Raw genomic sequence first — 26,374 nt, 5'->3', positions numbered from 1 at the left:
AATTGTGCCAAATGATGCTATCTTGTATTTGCTAAGACCCATGGAACCTGTCCAGCCCCAGAATGCCAGGGTCCCAAGTGTCCAGACCTGAGGAAAGTGTTTGACACAAAAAACACAACTCACTTTGCAAACATTATGAAGGCACCAAACATAAAAGTAAATTGTTGTAACAATATAACTTGATCACATCATGCCTATTGACATAATGTACAATGACCCATGTGGATTAGCTGTAAACAGCTGGATAATATTAACCCAAAATAAAAAAAATATCAGGATGCTGGGGGCAGCCATCTACTTTTCCCACAAGTGATTAAAAAAGAACTGAATACAATGGAAAATGAAATCCCTTGATAGCACAAAAATACACTGAAGTTGGAGAGAAAGCTCATTTTATATCAAATAAAAGAAATCATATACTCCCAAATGAAAAGGTTGTTTTTTTGTTTTCTAGTTTGTTTGTTTATATTGTAATATTTATAAAGAAAGTAAAATGAGCCCTATCCTACATTGTTTAAAACCTAATTAATAAAACATTAATTTTGTCCTTTAGATATGCATCTAAACAGTCTTCTAATCATATGTGTTTCTTCATCTTTAAATATCCTTTTCAGATGACCTTCTGAAAGAGAAATGTTTCTTAACTAGTAAGACTGCTGGTATGTATGTTGATGAAAAGCTCCTGAGTTTTTTTCCACTTTCATCTTAGGTTCTCAGGATCTCTCCCAGGTCATGACGTCCCAGAGCCTTGTGGCGTCTGCGAACGCTCAGCACGAGATCACGCTGACAATCAATAATTCCAGCTTCAGCCAGGTGTTGGCCCAGGCTTCCGGCTCAAATCCCACCCCCTTGTCAGCAAGCCCTCAGGAAATCACACTAACCATATCAGGTATGGGCCCGCAAGGTTGTGCAGGGCACTCTCAGGGCACAGGTCTTCAACAGCCATCCTCACAGCCCAGAAGGGATTCTGGTTTTCATTCTGCTGAGTTCTGAACTACCTAACTGAGCTAATGACACTTGGACCACTTTGTCTCCAGACTTTAGAGGGCTATTGAGCACTATTTTCTCAATACGATACCTATGTTACCCATATAACAAACCTAATCTATCCATTTCCCTAATAGTGCAGATATCTGTGTCATATTTGTTTGATCATATTTTGGAATTTCATTGTATTTCATCATTAAGAAATCTAAAAACATCTGATGCTTGGATAAGGAGCATTTCAGCACAGTAGTTTGGATGACAGTCTGCAGTGTTCCTGAGTGATGTGAAAACACAGTGTGTTTGAACCCACCCCAACACCCCCCTTAAAACAACATGAACTGAAGCTACCTTGAGTTTAAAGTGAATTGTCTCAGATATTTTAAGATTTCTGTAAATGCTGAGCTCCACAACATGCAACAGCAACAAACACTAGTACTGATAAACTTGACTGTTTAGTTTTAGATTTTTTTTATCTGTTTTTGCATTTGTAACTTCTCCAGCCGATGAACTGTGGTAGCCTTGCTGGCATCAAGTGTGCTGAATAACCTTGACAAAACTCCCAACACCTTGTCTTTTGTAATTGAAATCTTAACTGCTCAGTATTCAGCTCCATGCACAGAATCCAACACAGTGACTAGCTTTAACTACAGTTTCAGACATTTGCCAATATCTTCCTCACTTTCAGAATAGCGAGACATTAAGGCGGAACTGCAATGCTATTTTTATATTTCAGGGATAGAAACAATTGCCTCAATGAAAGTAAAATATACGCAGTAACGTGTTAAACCTCCAATTTAAAAAGGCAAAATTTATAGGTATGTGTAGCACCATTCTGCGATTCAGAATGAGGCGACAAAACTTCTGGTGAAGTGAAGAGACGCTATTACATTGTAAGCAAGCAAGGATGTGAATAGATCTGTTTTAATCCAATTGAATTATTGATCTTGACTGTGAGACAGTTTGGCCGACAAATACAACTTACTTGTTAGCTTTGCATGCTTTGCATGTTGGGACTTTTCTGCAGTGAAATATCTGCTGCACAACCTGTACTTATTCAGCTCGCATTACATTAATCATTACAGTGACTAGTGAGCAGGAAGGGTCGCCCCATGGTACAGTTCCCACGAATTCTTGCTCTCCTTCGTAGCAAGGGCAGTGGTTTGTGACAACAAGTAACTATATAGTACTTTCACAAAGTTCACAATTTTGTGCTTAATTTTTAATTTTAATTATATTAATTGTATTCTATTAATAGATCAGAAGGATTTGTAGTCCTGGAAATTGCATTGTATGTTTGGCTTGACTAAGTTTTTCTCTGTTAGCCCTTGGTTAAAAGGAACTCTATTAGATGTTCTTGACTTTAAAATGTCCCTGACATATTATTTCATTCAGAGCGGAGAAGGCGAATATTGTGGTCAGCTCAATTCAGACGTCAGTACAGGAGTTGTAGCCTCTGTCTCTTGATACTGTGATCTTGAAATATTCTTTTCAACAGTGATGATAAAGGGCTGCAATTGAGGTGCTGAACTCAACGCATCTTTGAGCTTTTTAATAAGCTCAGTAGTTGGCCAACAATATGAGACGGTCAGAGGCATGGGGTGGGTGTGACAACATGTCCATCAGAAAGCTCATTCACAGACCCGTAGCAGTGCTGCACTCGGTGAACCCAATCTCATGCTTTTCGAAGTTCAGTTTCTCAGTAGACTGCTGGCCCAACATTGGCTGTGAATACTAAACTCGCCACAGAGCAAAAAATGCTGGAACAGGTGGTGTACGTGGGACAGTTTTTGTTAATTTTTGCAGTCATGACTGTTTGTGGTCTGTTCCATTTGGTTAAATTCAGTCACTCCTCTGTGTGCCTCCATCTTTCCAGGCCTCTTTGTATCATTCCTGTAGAGAACTGTGGCAAGGAGAGAACAAGTAGACCCTCACAGCAGCTTGCTGCCCTGCTTTACAACAGCACATCAGCAAGTCTTGCACTAATAATAAACGAAGGTTAATTTGTAAAAGTTGTTTCTCTCTCGAGCTGTATCTTCTCTGCCCATGTTTCTCCCATCAAAGTCACTCTTACATACTGACATTCAGCGACTTCATTTCTTCAGTCAAATTAAGAAGAAATGCTTCCTGCTGAGTTTTCAAGCTGTCTGTTGAATTAATCTAGCTTTTTAGGACTAATTCTCAGGGGCTGTATCTGTGGTATGACTGTTCTGTTATTTTGACATTTATCAACCATTTCTTATTCCAAGCCATTGTTTTACATGTCCAAGAAAACGTGTCAGTGACCCATGCATATCATCGGTAAAAATTCAGAAGAGCTAATGGACTATTACATTTTTACATTTTACATGTGGGTGCTCCTTGAGTGAGGATCCTAGTAGTCAGTAGTGTGGCAGTAGGGGTCTTGAATTGTGACTGTAAGCTTTTGGGTTTAAATCCCAGGAGGAGCACTGCTGTTGTCCCCTTGAGCATGGAGTTTCACTCCTTTCACTGAAATCCCCTGCTTTAGAAATGGGTGTCTTCCAGAGAATCTTAAATAAGAATAAGTTATAAATAATTGATTATGTGTTTAAATAGAGGTTTAGAGGAAATAGTGCAACTTTAAAATTGTTTTCCCAGTACAAATGCAACATATCCCTATCATAAATGTCCAAATATTATGTATAGAGGGTAAATTATACTTTTTCCCTCCATGTTGTTCTCTGTAAATATGCTTCTTATTTTTTTTATGACATTTTTTCATTTGAGTGCTTCATTTGAGTCAGGAGTCCAGTTTTTCGCAGTGTATTGACAGGGGAGAGAGCCAATCAACAAACAGGCACCAGGGACAAGTAATACAGTACTTCCTATTACTTTTCTTAAGGTTGTGTTCATATTGATCTGGTTCTATGACCCCTCTCAAAAGAAGACACTGTCTTTCAAGTTTCTGGATGTCACTGTCTGAAGGTGGTCTTACTTTACTTTTAGTTTACCTGGTGTGGTCCAAGATTTATTCAGAGCTGCAGTATTTAAGTTGTACTTTGAAACCGCACAGCTATGAATGATTTAGAGGTGCGTCTCAAGCTGTCAGAGCAGATAGCTGTGGCATTACGCAAGCTGCAAAAGAACAAGCTTAATTCCATGCTGCAAAATAAATAGGAGCAAAGGTTGTGCATTTTTTCACTCTGAAGATCTCCTGTGTACTATATCAGTGCTCTGTGGACATCTCGGTCTTTGATTTTACTAATAGTAATATCAGCCATCTCTTGAGACCTGTCCAACCAGCCTACTGGTTTTAAGTGTTGTAAGCATCCTAAATACTTATTTTGGTAAAACAGTAAAAAAAAATAGAAATGTTATGTGTTACTTTAATAATCCAGAAGCTTTTTCCTGAGGTTAAATACTCTTTGTTTTTGTATTTTTGTGTATATGATTTCTTATTACATAATAAGTAGCAAAGCACTTCACAGAAAAAAATAATCCTTTAAAATATTTCTTACAAAGAAACACTAAAATATTTTTGTATGTACATAACCAATTGAAGAGTGGTTTAAAATGGTTTTATTTATACCATTATTGTATTCTGCCTGCATAATTCAAAACTCTTCTGTGAAAAAATATATTAAAAATAATTTTGTGGGAGAATCACTTAAGGCTGAATAATTATTAACCTTTTGCCAGCAAAAATGAGCAGTATTATGAATCATCCTGCTTATTAATAATTAATTTCCATTTTGAGCAAATACAATAGTATCAAAACAATTTTGTGTTGTCCTGTCAATGCTGATGTCATGGAAACCAGATTTCTATGCAAAGCCTTCCCAAATTGCATTTTGTTTTATTAAGGTTTTTTAATAGAATTTCTTTGAAATGGCTTGGTAAAATGTATTTCACCATCACCAAAAAGATAAAGCATTTTAATAACAAATGTTGAAACAGATGGTGGCACGGTGGCACAGTTTTTAGCATTGCTGCCTGGCCGTGCGAGGGTCCTGGGTTCAATTCTGGACCTGAGGTGCTTTCTACGTGGAGTTTGTATGTTCTTCCCAAGTTCGGGTGGGTTTTCTCCAGGAGCTCTGGTTTCCTCCCACAGTCCAAAAACATACTGGAAATGGGCTGGGAAAATGGGCCCTGGTGTGAGTATGTGCATGTTTGTGTTTGAGTGTGTCTGCCCTGTGATGGACTGGCGTCCCACCCAAGGCATTCTTTGCCTTGTGCCCTTTGCTTGCCGGGATAGGCTCTGACCCCCCCACGACTCTGTATTGAACTTTAAAGGACATTATCAAAGCCTCCTAAACCTTAACATGATTAAACTCACTGTACACTTCACTGAAGGCTGTGCGTTTTCAACTTTAAAACTTTTACTAAGGAACAGAGTTGGAGGAAATCTTCCATGCACTACTAAACATTAATATTTTAAGCAGTCTACATTTATTTCCTTCTAACACTCCGGACTGTATAACCAGTAGTTTACCTTTTGTTTAATTTGAAACCAATGAAAATATTAAGAAATACAGTGTATAGCTATTCATATTTTTGTGCGTTTAGGACAGACAAATTCATTCACAGTAACATCAATTTGCCACACTTAGCTTAACAAAATGCTTTAGTCATTTAATTTACCCACTCTGAGCTCTTTTAAGGGCAAGCTGAAGTTATGTACATATTCTAACAAAAATGAATGCATGTACTATATACTGCATACAGGACAGTATTTCAGAAAATGGATGGATGACTGTTGAAATGGAAGCATAGTATATCTTGAGTGTTTTGTGCAGTGTCCTTCTGTATTTCTGCCTGCAGCCTGTCATTTGGGATTACGTGAAACTACATACTGGACAGACCTCACACCTACATACTCTCACACCTGAAGACGGCTCCATGGCCGAAATGTTGTTTTCTTTCTTCTCTTTTCAGCATGGAGTAAATCTATTACTTGTTCCTTTACATACTGGACATTTGCTTAGACATTTGAATATTGAATGTCCTAAATCCACCAAGAAAGTGAATCAGAATAATCTGTTTCCAACGGAGTGGGAGTTGATGAAAGCTGTTTATTGACAAACATCCTTACTTGGTGTTTGCCTATTTAGTCTGTGCTGGACCCTTCTCTCGCAGTTTTTCCTGTTTTGTCAAATTCTGTGCCAAAACCTCCTACATTCCTCCATCCTCTCCTTCTGTGTTAATACTGTACATTCATATGCAGATCTGCTCATAGCTAACTCTGTCCTCTCTACTGGCTGGAAACAGAGATTCTGTTTGTACGAATGTGCTTACAAACCTTTTGGATCTTGTTCATAGTGCAGATATGACTAATTCCTTGAGGTGTACTTTGTTATTCATGACAAAACATGTATATATGTTATATACGTAGCTGGAGAGTCACATTTGTAGTGATTTTATTTGATTTGTAAACTGAGACATGTAATAGAGAACTCATTCGCAGTAGCTAGGTAGTGTTTGCCAACTGAAAACGGTAAAATAGAAATATTTAAAAATGTTTTGATTTTGTCCGCAGGTTATATATTTTTTTGTCATTTATATCTTTACTGTTCTTGAATGCTTACTATTTTGCATTTACCCCAGTGTCTCAGCTAATTATGAGGCTGATAAACATCTCTGGCAGTTTATTTTATCATTTTAAAGAAAGGCTCTTTAAGTGTCTACTTATTTAGATCAGGAGGGGATTCAAATGGTATTTTCTATGACCTGGGCTTAACTGATAATATAATGACTTCTGTGTTTCCAGACCTATAGGTTTGTACAAAAAGTCTACAATATAGTTTTTGTTGTCTTTTCAAGTAGAATTAGTCCACTCAGTGTTTATAATATAGCATAAATTTATATGTTCCAGTGTGCAAAATGGTAATTGGAGCTTTAGAGGAAGGTAGAAACTATTCACACAACAGCATGTTAAAAAACAATACGTTTTCTGTTTAAACATTGGTATTCGCTATTTCAAAGAGATTTAAATTCTATATGCAGGGTCTGCAGCAACTGAAAGCTGGAACAACCGATACTTCTTGTGATCTTGACAAAAATGTAGAAGATATGGGGTAAGGTGCTTCCTGAGATTATCCATGTGACTCACATTATCTTGTTTTTCATCATCCCAAGGTCAAGATATCATCTCGCAGCATGGTACAACAGGAAGTGCCGAGATAAATGGAGGCATTAGATTGACGTCTCCTATCCCTACACAGCCAAATGGTGCCAGTTTGACAATAGGGAGTGACCAGCTTCTACCTCAGAGCCCAACTGGCACTGGAATCACAGGTAAGAAGAAAAATGTTCCCCGTGTCCCCTACATGAGATCCTGATATTAGTGTTGCAGAACACATTCATGGGACCTGAAAAGAAACTCAACATTGTAGGGATGCACTAGAGTTCAGATCTCAAAACAAAGTGCAAGATGTGTCTGGGCTACAGGTTTGGGGCAAGTCTTGATCTTGTCTAGTGAGAAGGGCAGGAATCCTTGGAAGCTGCTTCTTGAGAGGCTTGTGCTCCGGTATTGCACTGATCCTAGTTACATAACAGTCTACACCTTACTTCTCATAAGAGCAGTTATGCACTTGTATGCACAGGAGCAATTGTTGTGTGAAAAGCATTCTCTTGAGCTGAGCTGGTGTTGTCATTTTTGTACCCACGAGGAATTGATATAGACAGAGGTCTAAGCAGCTCTTCAGCTTGAAGAGTGTAGAAACGACAAGTGAGACGCTCTCAAAGACAACCGAATGATACAGTTTGAATGAGACAGTTGATTTACATTTACTAGATTGGGAGCATTAGTACTCTCTGGACTAAATCTCAGGGGTTGCACAGGAATAGCCACAATCCAGCAGGTTTTATGGGTCAACAGATCATCAAATTAAAACTCTTGGAACATTTTCATTTGCATTTAAAGTTTGAATTAAGAAGTTCAGAGATCAGAAATGAAAACACAACCACCATGTAACTCTGAAAGGACTATGGCTGACCATTCCTAGCTTAATTGAACCAATTAATTACTAAACTGCTCAGAATTTATGCTTTTATTATGACTTGTTAGATTTCTTGGACTATGGTTCTGCAGGACCAGGGTTAGCTAGGCCAGATATATCTCATCTACCTTGATCTTGGAATTACAAGATTTTTGTAATCCACACTGGTATTTTCTGCTTGAATGCTTTGTGCAACACTTACATATTTGCAGGGCATAACTGCTCCTGTGTTCTTTTCACAATGTACCAGCAAGCAGCCTTCCCTCCAGCACCTCCCTGTCGCAAGCCCCGGTCACTTCCCAGAGCCTGGTAATGTCTTCTGCTGGAGTGGGCACCGATGGCAGTGTGACCCTCACCCTGGCAGACACACAGGGCATGCTGTCAGAGAGCCTTGACACGGTCACCCTGAACATCACTCAGCAGGTGAATTTCACATCCCTTTAATTGAATGGCTTGCTGGATTAGACCATTTTATCCTTTCCTTTAAAATGCATGGAGCTCTTGGTTTCAGAAATACCCTGCTCCAGGTGACGTCTGTTCAGTCAATTCTTAATTTATGTATTGCATTAAGCAGATGCATCCTTAGTTCTGCTGTCTGAACAGCTCAGTATGTGTCCAGTTGCATAAGGTAGGAATAGCACTAACTGTCCCACAGATTGAAGTCTTAATTCTTCATCGATCCAATTACTTATATTCTGCACATCAGAGGGAGGGGAGTTCTGAAATCCAGGAACAGGTATGGGGATAAAGCTAAGTATTAACTCCATTCAGCTTTTTAAGAGCTAAAGTGAAAGGTCCCAAATAACAAGTACTGTTAAATTAGCCTCAGTGATGAGGTATGTTCTATATTGCAGACTGAGACTGAGATACAGAACATATGTGTCCTCCAGGATTAAAATAGAGAATCTTTGGTCTGTTTGATATGTCTGTGTTTTGAAGTCTGAATTGTGACACATGGGATTGGTTTTATAAAGGAGGATGAGTTTTCTCTTGTCTTCTGCAAATATTTTGCTGTGCACAGCAGTTCTAAATGACTTTTCAGCTGTGCATCAGCTTAATAACATATCAACTTCCAGCTCACTGGAGAGCTCAGTGTCTCTTCTGATCTGGCCTTAACTTATTGAGTGCAAGTCAGTGTGGCAGTTCAGTAGTGGCTCTCATTCAGATAGCACAGGACCGAGAGAGAATGGATACTTAGGATTCTACTGAAGTTTCTTTATAGTGGTTCCTCAATTTATTTTGACTTCAAGATCACAGACTAGTGTTTGGTTTAAATGATTGTGCTGATGTTACGCTTTAGAATGATTTTTGTTTTGCCTTGACATTGTGTGTTCAGTGTTGCAGTGGTATATCTTTTGTGTGACCTTTCTTTAGGGGCAGCAGTTCCCTGCCATTCTCAGTGACCCCAGTCTCCAAGGGCAGACTGGTAACCCCTCCCAGCAAGTCATACTTGTCAGCCACCCCCAACAAAGCACTGCAGGAGCCACAGATGACAGCTTTCGGGTGAGTAGCACTGACGTACAGCTAATACACTTATCAATTTCATATCAATAATAACTGGTTTTCATACTGTTCTGTATTCTCCAGCACTTTAATGATTGACAATGTGCAAATGCATGTCTTGTTTAGCAACATTTAGTCCCATTGAAAATGTATTGTACTGAGGCCATGCCACCTGTTAATGTGGTTTTTAATCAATAAAATTCTTAGATTAAAACTGAGAAAACATAGATATACGGAATGACATCTCACTTCATGAGGGAGTGGTAGAGTAGAAAAACATTTACTATAACTGCAGTGTCGTAAGGATTCTGAAACTTTTCCAAAACGAGTATATATAGAAATTATATTTCTATGAATGCACTGTTTTATGTTTATGCAATACTCATAGTAACACAACAGTCTGAGTCATCTGGACAGCCGTTTTGTTTGCTTCAACTGTGGTAGCCTTTATTATCTGGGAAACCTGAATCCCCTGGTTCATAAATACACTGTGTACTGTACATAGAAACATCTCCTTTTTTCATTTTTGAAAAAAAACAAATGGTCATCTATTGACTGATTCACCTACATTTTCAATTTTTTCTGAGTTGCTTAACTCCGGTTGTAAATTTGGTTTAATTCCGGATTACTGTCTTTATTCTAAATTGAGAAGCAAAAAGCTACAAACGCTAAAGAAGAAAACAATTACTTCATCTCCCAGATTGAGACTAAAGCTCTGGTACATCAGATGGCACTCAGTTGTGATAGCGTTATCTCAATAGATAATGGTTCCACATTTTGTTTAGTTTATGTGCCAGGCAGGAACTTACCCTCAAAACAGTAAAATGTTATCAACACATAAGGAAAGCTAAAATAAAGAAAAAAGATTCCTAAAGCAAAAACTAATCTTCAAAGCAGTTAAAGAAAACAAATTAAGATGTATTAATAATTATAATATATTTATAAGGCACTACAATGACCTCTTTTGTAATGCAGTGTGGGATTGAAAAAACCTTTGGTTGCTGTATAATGAAGTTTATGGTGCTAGATTTCTGCACATTGTTTTTTAATGATTTGAGTCTGATGCTGTTTCAAATCAAGATGAAAACTGCACATAATAGGCTATATCGGAGACTTGTATTTCTTAATTGGAACAATGTATATCGAAATGATTTATGACTCAAAGAATGTCTCTTTCTTGTTGAAAATTCAAGTAGTGTTTGCAGAATGAGGAAAAAGTAAATGACAGACCTAAATGCATGTTTGCATTAAAGGGGTGCTGCTTAATTAAAGCGAAGCTCTGAAGAGAAAAATTAAGTATTTGCAGGTGTTCACCAAATGGAAACTTACAATTCCAGCAGGAGTAAGACCGCTAGCTGAGAGCAGAAATATTTACACAATTAGGCATTAATTGTCAAACACTACATCTGTTTTGTGGTGATATGGCAGTTAGCAGAGTAAATTGTCATGTGGAGTAAAGGTATGTGTTCAATCTGGATTTACTGCCTGCTAGTGTCCAATATCTTAAAGTTTAATTTCACTCTTGAAGGTGCCAGAAGTGAGCAGACACCCCCTGAAGGACAGTGCAGTCGAGCCGTCCACCCAGTTGAACCAGTGCTTCTACTGCAACCAGGTGTTCCCCACCACCATCATGTTGAGGCGTCACTGCAGGCAGGCCCATGGGAAGGAGAGGTGTCATGTGTGTCGGGTCTGCAGCAAAGCTTTCAAGAGGGCAACCCACCTCAAGGTACAGTACAGCTTTGTTTCTGTTTGTATTTCAGTTTTGCATGAAACTCGTCTTTCCCATGTCCAACCCACATAAGGAATGGCCTGTTTGTGTTCATTCTGTTTGGCCACCACATTCCCTGCGACAATATGAAGGAGTGCTGATCTAAAGGGAATCTAATCTCAAGCACAATTCATTTTGGAGGAAACGTAATCAAGAGAGTTACAGAGTTAGCCCAGACCTCTTCTTCATTCAAGATTCAGTGATCAGGGCTAGAGCGCATCTGTGTGAATGAATCAGAGCTGCATCTGGAAATGAGAAGGAACTCCTTGAAAAATAACAGCTTGTAATGTGAATCAAACTGGGTTTCCGACTGTGTTGCACCACAAAAAAGCTTCTGTGGTTTCAGCACAGTGGATGTTTTTGAATGAAACAGAATTGTAATTGGTAGGAGGTTGAGTGGGCTGGGGCAGCCTCATCTGGCTCACGATAACCTATAAGAGTGGTTACTTATTCCAGTGACCACTGTGATGGGCACAATGTGCAGGAATTCATATACCTCACAAGATGACCAAGCGTACGTCTCCACTAACATTCCTTGAACACAGAGTGAAAAACACCTCTGCAACACAAGTCTACTATTTTCAGAGCTTTAAAGAAAGTTCAGTATTATACATCCGTATATAAATACACACTATATATGTGTTAAAATCTTGCCTTTGTAATGCTTGTTTTTCTTCAGCAGTAATATTGTTCAGTGCATTTATATTATGATTCTTTAACCTACATTCAAAGGACTGAGGTTTTCAAAGATTTTTTAATTCATTCTTTCTTTCTCAAATTGACATTGTCTGCAACAGGACAACCCCATTTTTTCTTGTAAAGAACCTGCACATAAGGAAGGGACTGTCTCCTGTATACAAGATTTTTAACAATGCTCCATGAAATTCTGAACATTTTTGTGAAAGGAAGATCACAGAGTAAACTGAAATACTGTCTTGTATGCAGTATATAGGACATGTATTCATTTTTGTTAGAATATGTGCATAACTTCAGCTTGCCCTTAAAAGAGCTCAGAGTGAGTAAATTAAATGACTAAAGCATTTTGTTTAGCTGAGTGTGGCAAATTGCGTGTTACAGCTGTGAATGAGTTTGTCTATCCTAAACGCACAAAAATATGAATAGCTATACACTGTATTTCTTAATATTTTCATTGGTTTCAAATTAAACAAAAAGTAAACTACTGGTTATACAGTCCGGAGTGTTAGAAGGAAATACATGCAGACTGCTTAAAATATTAATGTTTAGTAGTGCATGGAAGATTTCCTCCAACTCTGTTCCTTAGTAAAAGTTTTAAAGTTGAAAACACACAGCCTTCAGTGAAGTGTACAGTGAATTTAATCATGTTAAGGTTGAGGAGGCTTTGATAATGTCCTTTAAAGTTCTTTTAATTTGCTGCCACAGGGAGAAAGGTTAGTCCTGGTATCCCAGCAAACAGTCTTTAAAAAACAAAACGAGTCCAACAGCTGCATTATACAAGACATTAGAGGAAATAAGATTTTTATGGATTACTTCCCTGAATGCATACTGTAACTTTTACTGAGAAAATTGAATTTTAGTGTTTTATAGTATGTTTCTAGTTCTATAACTGGCATTCTGTTCTGTCAATCCCACCTTGTGGTTCTTGTGCTTTTAGGAACCAGTTTTCCATGACTCTCACCAGAATAAGAAACCTGCAACAAAACTGATTACTGTTAAACTGATGATTGGATGGATAATAGGAATGGTCAGAGTTTTAGAAGAAAATGCATTTTGTCATTTAAGCCATAATGCTGGGTGTGATCATGTATACTTGAAGTGCAATAGTCTCTGTCAGTAACGTACATTATCTCTAACTAAGTTGTTCCCACTTTATCATCTTGGTTCTTGGTACAGGTCTTCTTGTTTCTGTTCTGTAATATTTATTACGGATTCATCTCTGAGGTCAGTAAAGTAACTTGGACATGCTTCCTTTATCAGACAGCATCAATTAATTTATTTAGTTAAAATACATTTTAAAAAGCCTTCACAGAAAGTCAATTAGAATAGTACTGTAATGAACGATATTGGAAGTAATGGAATATTTGTTGTAATAAAATGCCAACACCTAAAGCTTTGAGCCCCACAGCTATACCCCTGACTCACTGTGCATTGCTCTGAGTAAGTTACCTCTTTGCTCTCCATCTTTTAGAGACTGAAGTCTCTGTGAATCTGAGTGGATACAGGTGTCTAGTATCTGACTGACTATTACATAGTTAAAAACAAGTGAATGTGTCCCAGGTTCTCTTGTGTTTGTTTGAAGGCTATGTGGGAGTGAGCTAAGCACCTGTTTCTGTTCTAATGGCGTTAGAACAGAAAAGCTGAGGAGCTGACAGCTTGTGAGTGAGTGAAGCTTGTGAGTGAAGATGGTCATCAGTAATTTCCTGGCTAGTGTACTGGCAGTCAAATCACCTGTTTCTTTCTTCTTATTTCCAAAAATTAGGAGCATGAGCACATTCACCAGCAGGGGCCCTCGCTGAGTTCTCAGAGGCCGAAGATTTTCAAATGTTCTTCCTGTGACAAAGCCTTCGCTAAACCTAGCCAGCTAGTGAGGCACAACAGGACTCATACAGGTAACAAACTATTTACCACCACTACATCCTTACAGTGCAGAACCTTTAATTGAAAGGAAATGTAATGTTTTTCTGCAGAGAACTTTCTCCCTTTACCTGGAAATTCCACGCCGTAGGCTTGGCATTAGCTGTATTACTATTCAGTTGTGAAAACTGTGCTAAAATTAGATTAAAACACAGCCTAATGTAAATTAAGTTGTATAAAATTACTTACATTTGTATAATCTTTTCAAGATTTATAACGGATTCTGCAGAATCTTTACCAATTATCAATAGTCATCTCCCAAGCCTGAGCAGAAAATCACACTTTTATTATGTGAACATCGTTCTTCCTCCATTTTGTCCATACATGAAAAGCATGATGTAGTGCCTGGTTTTTGGTTGCCGGCATATTATTTCATATTGTTTGTCCTGACAGACTGTGTAGTGTCTAATTTACATTGTTTTGTTCACAGTTCTGATGCACTGATTTATCACTAAATTAACCAAACAGCAAAACTTGACATCTTAGTGTGTGATTGTGCAGGGTGCTCTATTCTTAACTTTTACTCTTTTCCAATTTTAAATGTAGTTTATCGAGTTACCAGAGAAAAAAGTCAATAGTGCCTCTATGATATCACTGTGTTTTTCTTCAACACATCTGTGGAAAATCCTGTGTTTGGATTACAGCCAGCTATGTGCTGCTCGGGTCATTGACTCAGCGGTATTCAGTACAGTTTTAAGAGTTTATGATTATTTCCATTGCATGTTCTCATCTAGAGTATTGCTTGAAAAACACAACAAATAATAGTGTGTGCTTATTAACCACATTCTCAGGACTATTTCCATCACGATCAGCTTTGTGATGGTTTGGTCTGTTGGAAAATGTCCAGATGGGCCTGCCTAAAATGACCATCTGCTTTCTTGTTAAGTTATTTTTTCCACCAGGGTTGTTTTTGTTTTAAAATATAGTACTGTGTAACGATAAGAGTATCTATGTATAATAGGAGTATAAGATGTATGTTACAGTAAAAGTATGTATTTTTCAAACTGTCTGATGCCAGCCCCTGGCTAAATAAGCACAAGCTTAGTGTGCTCCACTGTTATTTCTGGATCTTGGAATTTCTTTTCATATTCTGTCACTCATAGATATTTCTTTTCTTTCCACAATTTGTAATGGGCAAGAGAGGAGTAACAAAGGCTGTGTACTGTCCGTCTGTGGTCTGATCTATTGAGATGTTATTGTGCGTAGGGTGAGATCAGAGAACTGTGTGTGACCCCAGCAACTTGGGGAGTTCAGGCTCTATTTGATCTACTACCTTCCAGGTTCTGGGGTTCTTCCTACTTGCTGAGTAGACATCTTCCAGGTTCTTGTGCTCTTTCTGCTCCCCAAAAAGACAGCTTCCTGGTGCTGAGGCTCTCCCTGTCCACAGTACAGCTTCCTGTTCTGGGGCTCTCCCTGTCCACTGTACAGCTTCCTGGTGCTGGGGCTCTCCCTGCCCACTGTACAGCTTTCCTGGTGCTGGGGCTCTCCCTGCCCACTGTACAGCTTCCTGGTGCTGGGGCTCTCCCTGTCCACCGTACAGCTTCCTGGTGCTGGGGCTCTCCCTGTCCACTGTACAGCTTCCTGGTGCTGGGGCTCTCCCTGTCCACTGTACAGCTTCCTGGTGCTGGGGCTCTCCCTGTCCACTGTACAGCTTCCTGGTGCTGGGGCTCTCCCTGCCCACTGTACAGCTTCCTGTTCTGGGGCTCTCCGTCCACTGTACAGCTTCCTGGTGCTGGGGCTCTCCCTTCCCACTGTACAGCTTCCTGGTGCTGGGGCTCTCCCTGCCCACTGTACAGCTTCCTGGTGCTGGGGCTCTCCCTGCCCACTGTACAGCTTCCCATTCTGGGGCTGTCCCTGCCCACTGTATAGCTTCCCGTTCTGGGGCTCTCCCTGCCCACTGTACAGCTTCATGGTTCTGGGGCTCTCCCTGCCCACTGTACAGCTTCCCGTTCTGGGGCTCTTCCTGCCCACTGTACAGCTTCCTGTTCTGGGGCTCTCCCTGTCCACTGTACAGCTTCCTGTTTTGGGGCTCTCCCTGTCCACTGTACAGCTTCCTGTTCTGGGGCTCTCCCTGCCCACTGTACAGCTTCCTGTTCTGGGGCTCTCCCTGTCCACTGTACAGCTTCCTGTTCTGGGGTTTTCCCTGCCCACTGTACAGCTTCCCGTTCTGGGGTTCCCCTGTCCACTGTACAGCTTCCTGGTGCTGGGGCTCTCCCTGCCCACTGTACAGCTTCCTGGTTCTGGGGCTCTCCCTGTCCACTGTACAGCTTCCCATTCTGGGGCTCTGGGTCAGGGCTTGTAGTACGACATTCATCTGTACTTTAATCCTTGTTTTTGTGCTTTACTTGTAGGACTGGGAGTGAAACCTTTAATGTTTATCACAACTTTTTAGCTTTGCCATTCAATGTAAGATAGAGCCTTTGTTGTTTTCTCAGATGTCAGGCTCTGATGATACACTTTACTGATATACTAGGAAATTAAATTAAAAAAATTAAAAAGAAAAATGAAAATGTTTGTATGAAGAGTCTTAGGAAAATCACAATTACACGTTTATTCCATAGTTTTGTTACAAAGCTCGGTCTGTGTAAAGGAGACTTCAAAAATAGACGTATCTGCAGGTGGGTTGGTGTTTACACAACATTTTTTTTTATTTTAATAGGATTATAGCAGCGTAGCTGTGTGAAAAAAAAAGTTGAGTGTGAAAAACCTGTGATTGTATCAAAATGTAAAACTTTCACAAAGTATTTTTCTGATCTGCACTAATGTATTGAAATACCAAGAAAAATACAAAGGGTGTACAATACTGTAACAGATTGTGCTTCATGTGCTTGAATTTATCTCACATTATGCAAATTCCAATATTACTACTACTCCTATAACACATACATACAGACTCATAGAATCAACATCCATGTACTGTACTGTACATGCAAGCATATAAGTACACACATCATATGTACTTCTAAGGATTTCCTGTTAACTGTAATATAATTTTATATTCTGTTTTGTCCTGTACTGAAATAAAACTCTCATATTCCTTATAAAACATTCTTATTCATGTTGGGACCTTTACTATTTAGTATTTACATGCTGCTTCTTGGTCATATTATTGAGCATCATGGATCTGGTTTGTCTGTCATGCTGGTGATGCTTGTATTTGCTTGCAGACCTAATCAGATCCCAGTCCTGTGGTTTCAGTGTTTTACAGGTGTCTGTCTGAGATATAATGATATACTGTAAGTACAGATATTAAGATATAAATGCAGGAAATCTTTCCTAACTCTACAACTGTGGACATTTGAAAAGTCATATCTTTTCACTAGAGCTTGATCCGTATAACAGTTTTTAGAGTTTAAGAGTTTTACTCTCATTAAAACCATTTTTATTTAGTCAGTTTGTTACAGACCTGTTTAGTTTTACATACTGTACAATAGGACAAGGCGTCTACAGTAATACAGAAGTAATTTCAGAAAAAGGTTATTTGTTAAGAGTTTTGAAGCATTCAGCAGGTATTTGTTTGAGATAAAGCTATGGTGCACTGTAATACAATAAAAATGCATTTTTGAATTTGAATGCAATTTATGCTCTGAAAAAGACTGAATGCCAAAAATCATACTATTTTCCAGGAAGCTGACACATTTTTATTGTAGACATGTTTTAAAGACTGATTTCCTTGCTTGGAAAAGAAGCATTGGTAGGTTATGGTTAAGATAAATAATGTACATGTTAAGTGCTTTGGGATACTTTTGTGCGATTATTAGCCGTACTCTCCTGTTTTCACTCCCAGTAAGCAGTGGGCATCGTGGAGGTGTAAGATTTCTGATAATGTCACTTTGGTATTTGCTTCAAATGTACAGAAGCATGAATGCAGCTGGTAAGGTGAACTGCTGCTTTTAACTTAAGTCAGGAAAGCTGAAAATGTGCCACAGCGAGTTGCTTCACCACAATCTTGTTCACCACACTGTCAACCATGTTTAAATTGTTCTTGGAAAACGTTAAACGACTTTTAAAAAGGCAACCTCCCAACCTGTGAATGTTTTATTTTCAATTAAGAGAACCATTGCAGAAATTGTGCTCTTAAAACCCTTTCAGCCTTAACAACGGGTCTCTTCACTCTAAATATGTGCTTGTCTGTGGAAATTGCCTCTTCTGATGGTGTAGAGGGTTTTGAAGTGAAAGGGCCCAAGCTAAATTGTGCTGTGCTAACTATATAGGCTCCTGATCTCTTGCCCAAACCTTGGATATCTTTGCCTCGCATACTTTGGTCAGCTAAACCTGCTCATCTGTCCCCTGAGTTGTATGTTTATACATTTGTACCATACAAGATTTCAAATACTTTTTAGCAAAAGGTACATGGTCTGTGTTTATTGTTTTTAAAATCATAGTAGTATTAATTGGATTATGGATTTATTTAAACATGCTTTGTGTCATCATATACAGTTTGTGAATGTGTTTACACATTCTTAATACATTATGTAACAAAAACGTGCATTTTTATTTAGATTTCAAGCTCAGTCCCATAATACTGTGCCTTTTAAAAGCTGTCCAACTGTGGATTTGAATGGCGTAGGCATGCAAGGCTTAGTAAAGCTCAAACGTCTGTTAGACTAAGGCAGTAGCATCTCAATATCCATTTACAGAGGGCAGATCAGGTGCAGTTTGAAGGCACACACCCACAGATCGAACTGAGGCATACATCTTAGCATACAAAATAGCTGCTCTGTTACATCATGTTATGGATGAAGTGGGTCCTGAAAAGTGCAACACGGATGAATGTAATGAATTATTATTCATTACCCACTGTGAGCTCTGTCTGTTTCTGGTTTTGTGTGCAGGGGAACGGCCATTCCCCTGCCCTCAGTGCGACAAGGCCTTTAATCAGAAGAGCGCCCTGCAGGTGCACAGGGTCAAGCACACCGGCGAGAAGCCATACAAGTGTGAGGTGTGCAGCATCGGCTTCACGCAGAAGAGCAACATGAAGCTTCACATGAAGAGGTCTCACAGCTACACTGGTGAGTACAGGCACTGGGCTGGCCAGCACAATGAAATTGGAAATTGCAAGCATTGGACTCGATGCGCTTCCTGTCACGTAGCAAAGTTATTGGATTTATGAAAATCTAAAAATAATGTGTATATACGTCATGCACATATGAAGCAGTGCTGGCCGGAGAGTTACTTTTAAAAAGCAAAGCCTTGCAGTTGCAAGCTGTACTTGTGTAAGGGATAGTCTTTTTTAAAAGTGAGAAGTTAAAGTGCTGTGTTATAAAATATTTGAATTTTCAGGTGGCATAGTTGAATACTACTGTTCCGTTTGACAAAGCAAATACAGTAAGAGATAAGAGAAATTCTTCTTTATATAGTTATATATATATATTTATATAGTTATATAAAGAAACAAGGTCTTGTTGTATTATGGAAGTCTATGTGTTATTTCTGGAGATACTCACATTTTTACAGTAACTCAGAAGTTGGAATTAGCATTTTTTCCTTTCTTGGTTTATCCTGTAGTGTAGGTATAGACTGCCCTGATTTTGTTCAACCATTGAGCCTTTCAGTGTTCAAAGGTAATACTAGTACTGTTGTCTAATTATGCAGCAGGGGAGTACAGTGGATTGAATTAGGCCTGCCTAGTAGATTTAGTTGGCTACTCAGCAGCTAAAGTATGTTTTCTTAGTGGCCCCACAGTTCATCATGTACAACAGAGATATGAGAATTGAGCCAAGTGACCATTACTGAGGCATTTAGTGTTTCTGAAGATCTATACAAAGCGGTTCACTGAGGGAAAGTGTGTTTTTATATCAGGATCAGGATTTGGCTCTGTGGAATTGAAGAAACTAAAATGTCTAAAAGAAATTAAATGTCACACAGGCACATGGGCTGACATTGATAGGCAATCTGTTGAGGATCAGATTTTGTCACAGAGAAAATGTTTCTTTGTGACACGGTCACATTAATGTAAAGAAGCACTCACAAAAATAACAAGAGTCCTTGAATCCCTGTGTAAACAGCACAGCTGGTGAGGTGTAGCAATGCTTGTTTGATTGTGTTTAACCTGTCAGTCATACCTTAGGTCTTTGCTTCTAGACTCTCAAAATACTACACGTCTGACAGACATAGAGCTGTGTTTTAGAACTCCTGAGCAGTGTACTTCTGTGTTAGACTACAAAGGCTCAAATACCCTTGACCCTGCTTAAGGCCATGTTATAATCTTGTGATAGGTTTGGTTCCAAGAATCAAAATAAATGTCCTAAGATGGACACATTCTGGTAGATGAAAAGGTATAATCAGCAAATTAGCAAGAATAGACTGATGAGGAGAGCCGAAAACTAAAGTTTGTGGAAGACTTTCAGATAGACATCATGTATGTAAGTATTCTGGGAGCCATGTCAGCAGCTACAGTGAATTTGATTAATATTACAGGCTGTGCTGCAGCTATGCTTGTCTCAGCATTCTACTAGATTAAAAGAGATGGAAAGAACTGAAAAACACCCATGTTATTGGAGGTTCTTGATACATTCTCTAATTAATCGAACTTTCAGGAGAGTTTTCAAGTGCTTGAGCTTGTCTGAAGAGCTGTCATATCAGGCCATTTATATTTAAAATGTGATAGTGGAAGAGAAAAATATGGTATTAAATCATGCTTAAACTGTGGTACACCAGTAGGAATTCGTAAAAGTGAAAGAGCAGCAGTCCCTCAGAAAATAGGCACTGTATGTTATTGTTTCACATTTATTCACACTTCTAATTATTTCTTTAAACGTAATTAATCAAGCAGATCTACAATAACATTCTGCTCTTTTGAAGTGCCTTGGAATCCCCTGCAACAATATTGAGTCTCTAAAGGTTTCCCGTTTCCCTGGAAATCAGTAGTGGGAAGTATAATCGTGGTTAAGGACAGAGAGCTCTTCAAAGACTGCTGTCAAATGCTGATTGACCTCCACAATTTTGGGGGTGACTATAATAATTCACAAAAAGCTGAATCAATCATTTGCCACTGTACTGTCCAGTAATAAGAAATTTAAAGGCAACTGATAGAGTGGCTAGCCTGTCAGGGTACACGTGTATCTTGTTCCCCCATTCTGTTAAACAACTTGGATGAGGCAACTGTAAATCCAACAACGGAGATCTCAAACACAAACTGACGTCTTCAGGATAAAAGGTATTGAAAAGTAAATTCAAAGTCACCTTCATGAAAGTGGCATTCATAACTGGATTGGATGGAAGAAGCAGGCAAACCACAAAAAGAAGTACATCGAACTTGCTAAACATCATTTGATTGACTATTCAAACATTGTCTTATGGCCAGTTCAGCTTTTACGATGTTCTTCACAGTATTATGTTTGGTGTAAAAACCATGCTGAGAAAACAACTGTGGAATATTGTGAGTTTTATGTTTTGCCTTTATGGGTCCCGTAGCCCTTGTCCAGATCGGGAAAATCATGAACTCCAACATCTATCAAGATATTTTCACCAGGCACCTGTTAAAGTATCTTGAAAATTAATTTTCAGAAAAAAACATTGGATTTTAAAGTACTTTTTTAGGTGGTGTTTTAGCCTTAATGTGTTGAACTTTCTTGTTTCTTTTGCTCACGTGATATATTACTTCTGTTGCAATTAGAACAATTAAGATCTTAGAAATTATCGTCGATTTTGAGTACTATAGGTGCACAGAATTAACATTACTGATTGACTTGGGCCCTCACATTTCCAAAACCATCAGTAAAAACATCAAAATATTACGAAAACGTTTTTTTAATTTTTATATTTCTGCAGCTCTATTTCTATGTTGGGAAATGAGCAGTTTATTTTTTACTCTGCTAAAGTGATATCTTAAAAATAATCTACCCCAAAAAATGCTCCCAATTCATATTTGGGTGCTGAATTCTTTTTGTTGCCAATCTTATCATCTTACTTAAGCCTAATGTGTTTCTTTTGTGTTAAATAAAAGGAGGTCTTCTTTACATTTATTGCAGGTGGCACCCAAGAGATCACCATTGACCAGGAACCAGAAGGGGATGAAGAGGAAAACCAGGAGCTGGACTTAGAGGAAGTGGTTCAGGAGACATCAAATGACTGGCAGTGTGGCATCACAAATGTATTCCGATAGCTTCCTAGCCTTCACCGAAGCGGCAGTCACTTCTTATTTCTTGCGTGATTTTCCACTCTTTGCTCTTCTTCAGTTGATGTCTCTCACGATGGGTCACCGTTTCACCAAGAATGCTTTCTGAAAAGGGCTTCTCTGAGCACCCAGTTTCAGGAAACTCAAAAAGGCCGTTGGTGTTGCACCAAGGCTGCTGGTATTTTTTTTTAAGCAACTGCTGATATAATTCTCTCATTCAGAGGTCTTTTTCAGAAGATATTAAATGCCTTAGTGAGGTTGCAATTCAAATGTCAGTAGAAACAGCTGGGAGAAAATCCGGCAAACCAGTGTGCATCATAATGAGTTCGAAAGATGTGACGTGTAAAAGAACAAAACACTGCCGGTGATTTTCGCTGCTTCTTCCAGACTTTGGCTTGAAAGAGCAGGGAGTGTCATCTCTCCGAGAGCACCAGTGGAATACCGCCTCTGCACATCTGTGGAACTACCAACTCTGAGCATACTGTTGATATGATCACTTCCCTGACTGTGGCCTTTTTCCTCATTTGAGATCATAAAACCATCTTGTGAAGAAAAAAAAATATTTTCAGTCTTCTGTGCATCTTCTGGACAAAAGCAAACAAAAGGAAATTTCATAGACGCAGTTGTATTACTTAATGCAACTGGAAATTCCAAGTTAGGTGGGAATATAATGAAAAGTTTTAAAAAGTAATAGTTTCCATCACCTTCGCATTTTTACATAAAAACGAATCGGATGAAAAAATGCTGAATAAATGAAGAGAAAATGTATGAATGAAATTGTTTTTTCAGTACTGTAATTCCACTACAACTGGATTTACCTCTGTGTTTTTCATGATCTTACTGATATCTGTGCTCTGTGGGCATCAGGGAGATCTGTCCATTGTTAGTGTGTAACTTAGCCCGTATGGGTTTTTTTGAAAATATAATTGTTCATCACACATTACTATTCAGAATTGCTTCAGGTAGCAAAAAATGTGACTCTTCAGACATTCAGTAACCCAGGTATTCCAGTACAAGAAATGTAAAGCTAGATCTTTTTTTGCAGCGAGCTCTTGAATCACTTGGAGTTTTGTCTCAGTGTTTTGGTTTATCTTTAAGCAAAAATGTAAGCTCAAGGTAGCATTTTTTGCAGAATGTAACACACAGCATGAATCCCAAAAGGATGCCTTTTTTCTGCCTTTTTCCAAGCTTATGTATTGTCTGATCTAGAGACAGGGACTTGAACATCACTGTAGTGATGTTTTGTTTAATTGTTTTAGTCATCTCCCATTTTCTTAAATAATGCTGGATGTTAATTTGTTTTTTGGAAGAACATGCATGTGCAGCTTCATCAGCTTTACTTTAAAGAGTATAGTTTATTTAACCTTTTGAATGTCTTATGGAAGATGTTTTATTTGTATATAGTGTATAGTTGAGACAAATATTTCAAGTAATTCCATTGCAAAATGAAGCTGTGGATGAGAAGTATTTTATTTCTTTTTTCATTTTATTATTTCTTATTAGGTCAGTGTACAGAATATGACTTTGTATAGTTTGTGATGAAGTTATTTTGTAATGTAAAAGTATTTAAGTGAAAATAAAAGCAGTAATTTTTGCAAAAGCTTATTGTTATTTAACTCTTTTTTCCCATTTCAGTGTTGTAGGTACTGTACATAAGGAGAAGATGCCTAAAGGTGAGCAAAGAGACTTTATTTTGGTTTTTAATACCTTTTGTCTCATAAACCTCTTTGGACTTGTGGACACTGTCTGATTAAATTATACACCTTTAATTAAAATGTTCCAGCACATTGGTGACAACATGTACAGTATATGCATATAAATTTGACTGTGGCTGCTATATAAATGTAATTTTGGATACAGTTAAGATTCTGCTGTCCTAGTCTTTTAAGGTTCACCAGTAGGATCTGTGGGCTTCTTTAAATCATCAACTGGGTGAAAGCCAGTTAAGACATAATCACCAGTATGACTTTCAACCATATGTCTTAAGCTGTTGTTGTAGGGAGATCCAGACTGCCTGATATACTGCCAGGGCCTAGGATACTGAATTACAGATTTGGAACCTCCAAATCTACATATAATACAACAGCTCTACATAGATTGTTGAGAACTGGACTTTGTGGTGTATTCTGTATCTCAGCTGGGTTAGTTAGACCACAGAATTCCAATCCTTGTCCGGGCTGTCCACACACCTGCTGGTTTTCATTCCATCCCCATTAGATAATTTCATTAGAATTCAACAGTTAATGCTCCAACATGTTTAAGAGCTGGGCACACACCATTCAAATAAATTATATTATTAAATAAATGAATAACTTAATATTAAGTCAATGATTGAGTAACTGAGGACTCTGCTGGAATCAACAGGTGTATGGGTCACCAGGGCCAGTATTTGGGGCCACTGGCTGTTTGAGAATCCCCTAGAAAATGACCCCCCCACTGAATGAAATAATCACTCATTCCACAAAGTACTGTCTGGACTGTGTACATGTTACAGCAAGCTGTAACATGTTACAGCAAGCTGCAACACCTCAGAAAGTACTAAGAAACACTTGTTAGGCTTTTGTAATATGTGCTGTGCTTTTACACTAGTTAAAGGTTTCCAGCACAAAGGCTTTTCACAGGTAGGTCTGTAGTATGATTCAATGCACATACTGTAGTTAGTAATGTGTAGTCTGGTATGGCAGCACCATATTAAATGATAATGACTGAGGTGCCATGTACAGACTGGCAATCACTCAGTATTAGCCCTAAAATCCGAAGATGGAAAATGAGATTAAATGTACAAATTCAAAATTCTGCTTTTCTTTTGTGCTGAAATTCCACACATTTCTACATAAGCAAGTATGGCAAGTATTTCCAGTATATTTTACTTTTCTACTTACCTTTCACTTTCACTGTTCAAATAATCAACTATTGATTCAATAATAAAATAAGATTTTAATTTTAATTATCCACATAGATATATGAGTTAAATTTAAGAATAGAAATCTGTTTAATACGGACTTCAGAACAGTGAAATGGGCTTTTTGGGTGATTAAGTTGCAGTTGCCCTAACTGGTCACTAGAGGGGGAAAAGGGTCATGTTTTTAATGGCAATGCTGGGGAAGCAGAAGAGCACCTGCATTCTTCAGAGGAGTTCAGCCAGCATGCAGTTCAGTACGGTTATGGGAAGAGAAGGGCCTCCTTCTATAAGAAGTAGTTCTTACACTGCTTTGCTTTGTTTTAGTCCTCAATGCACAACAGCGGTGGGTTTTGTGTGTACATGTTATTTTTCAGAGTTAGAATATCAAACTTTAAGAGTAGTAAAGGTCTGCCAATGTTTGGGGGCTGATCAAAGCTTCGGAGCAGTCTTTCACGTTTGTCACGTTGTGCTTATATCCTCTGCTCTTTGGAACTTGGTGAAATACAATACTTTGCATTAGCAATTCGGTCTAGTCAACGGGGTCTTGTATGGAAGAAGACAAGAGAGGAATGAAACCGAGCCAAAACCCACCACTGTTGTTGAGCACATCTTTCAATTTACTGTATCTGCACAACTGGCAGCTAGTGAGTGAGCCTCTCTCCCTGTGTTGGTTATATGTGAATTTGGCTATTCATAATGTTTCTCTGCACCAAACCCTTGCAAATGTCAAAACTGTGCTATTGTGACAGCCACAAATATTATAATACATGAAGATGTGAGTTTTGAATCTGAGGTTGAGAAATGTGGAAACGTTCAAAGGACAAGCCAAACAAACACTTCATTGTCTCTACTGTAAGAATGTTAGCAAGCATAGAATTCACCTTTACACGAACATGTGTTTTTTTTAACCAATAGTTGATTGTACCATCAGGCTGGACTGCTGTAGTGCATCCAGTGTGATTTTCCTTTTGTCCTCTCTTCTCTCTGCCATTCATTCCACCTTCACCTCCAAAGAAGGCTCGTCTCTACATCTGCTTTTATTGTGATGCAAATGCAGATAAAAGAGAGGGTAAAGTTTGATTTTTGTCCTTAATAGTACTGAAGCCAGGGAAGAAACAGTTTGTTAGAGTTAACAGTGCAGGCTTCATCTTCTAAAGAAGATGTCAGCCATCTCTGCCTAATTTAAATCCTTCACTTGAAGTGGCACTGATCATGGGTGGATGCATGTACTGTACAGTGTTCTAGATCCATTATTTGATAACCATAAAAATAAGATTGTTTTTTTAGTCTTTTTGCAAGTAAAGTCTAGTGTTCAACTGGAACACTAGCTTAGCAGATATAGAGATGACTGTGGGCTACTGTGGTGGACCGATGGAAGGCCAGTCAAACATAACATGGAGCTTTTTACAATAGGAAACCTCAAAATCTAAGTTATCCATCCATTTTCTATCTGCTTCTTCAAACTCAGAGTTGCGGGAGATGCAGAACCTATCCCAGCAAGCAACAGGCTCAAGACAGCGTACATG

At 38.6% G+C, this 26,374-nt stretch overlaps 1 protein-coding gene across 2 annotated transcripts in view; it reads left to right on the top strand.

Moving 5' to 3' along the window:
* The window catches only part of znf236 (zinc finger protein 236), a 96,473-nt gene extending 72,927 nt beyond the window's left edge, over nt 1-23,546 (top strand). For both annotated transcript variants that reach the window (XM_088601280.1, XM_088601278.1), the window contains exons 25-32: nt 710-889; nt 7,081-7,239; nt 8,194-8,366; nt 9,318-9,446; nt 10,975-11,172; nt 13,673-13,802; nt 18,663-18,839; nt 21,801-23,546. In XM_088601280.1, the coding sequence (XP_088457406.1) occupies nt 710-889; nt 7,081-7,239; nt 8,194-8,366; nt 9,318-9,446; nt 10,975-11,172; nt 13,673-13,802; nt 18,663-18,839; nt 21,801-21,934 (1,280 nt within the window). In that variant the 3' untranslated portion in view covers nt 21,935-23,546. The remainder of the gene's footprint in view (nt 1-709; nt 890-7,080; nt 7,240-8,193; nt 8,367-9,317; nt 9,447-10,974; nt 11,173-13,672; nt 13,803-18,662; nt 18,840-21,800) is intronic.
* Nucleotides 23,547-26,374: the final 2,828 nt, after the last annotated feature.

This window comes from Lepisosteus platostomus, chromosome 12 (genome assembly GCF_059453375.1).
Source record: "Lepisosteus platostomus isolate fLepPlt1 chromosome 12, fLepPlt1.hap1, whole genome shotgun sequence".
NCBI classification, from domain to species: domain Eukaryota; kingdom Metazoa; phylum Chordata; class Actinopteri; order Semionotiformes; family Lepisosteidae; genus Lepisosteus; species Lepisosteus platostomus.
Note: the sequence above shows the minus strand (reverse complement) of the source record. Positions and strands in the feature narration are given on the sequence as shown.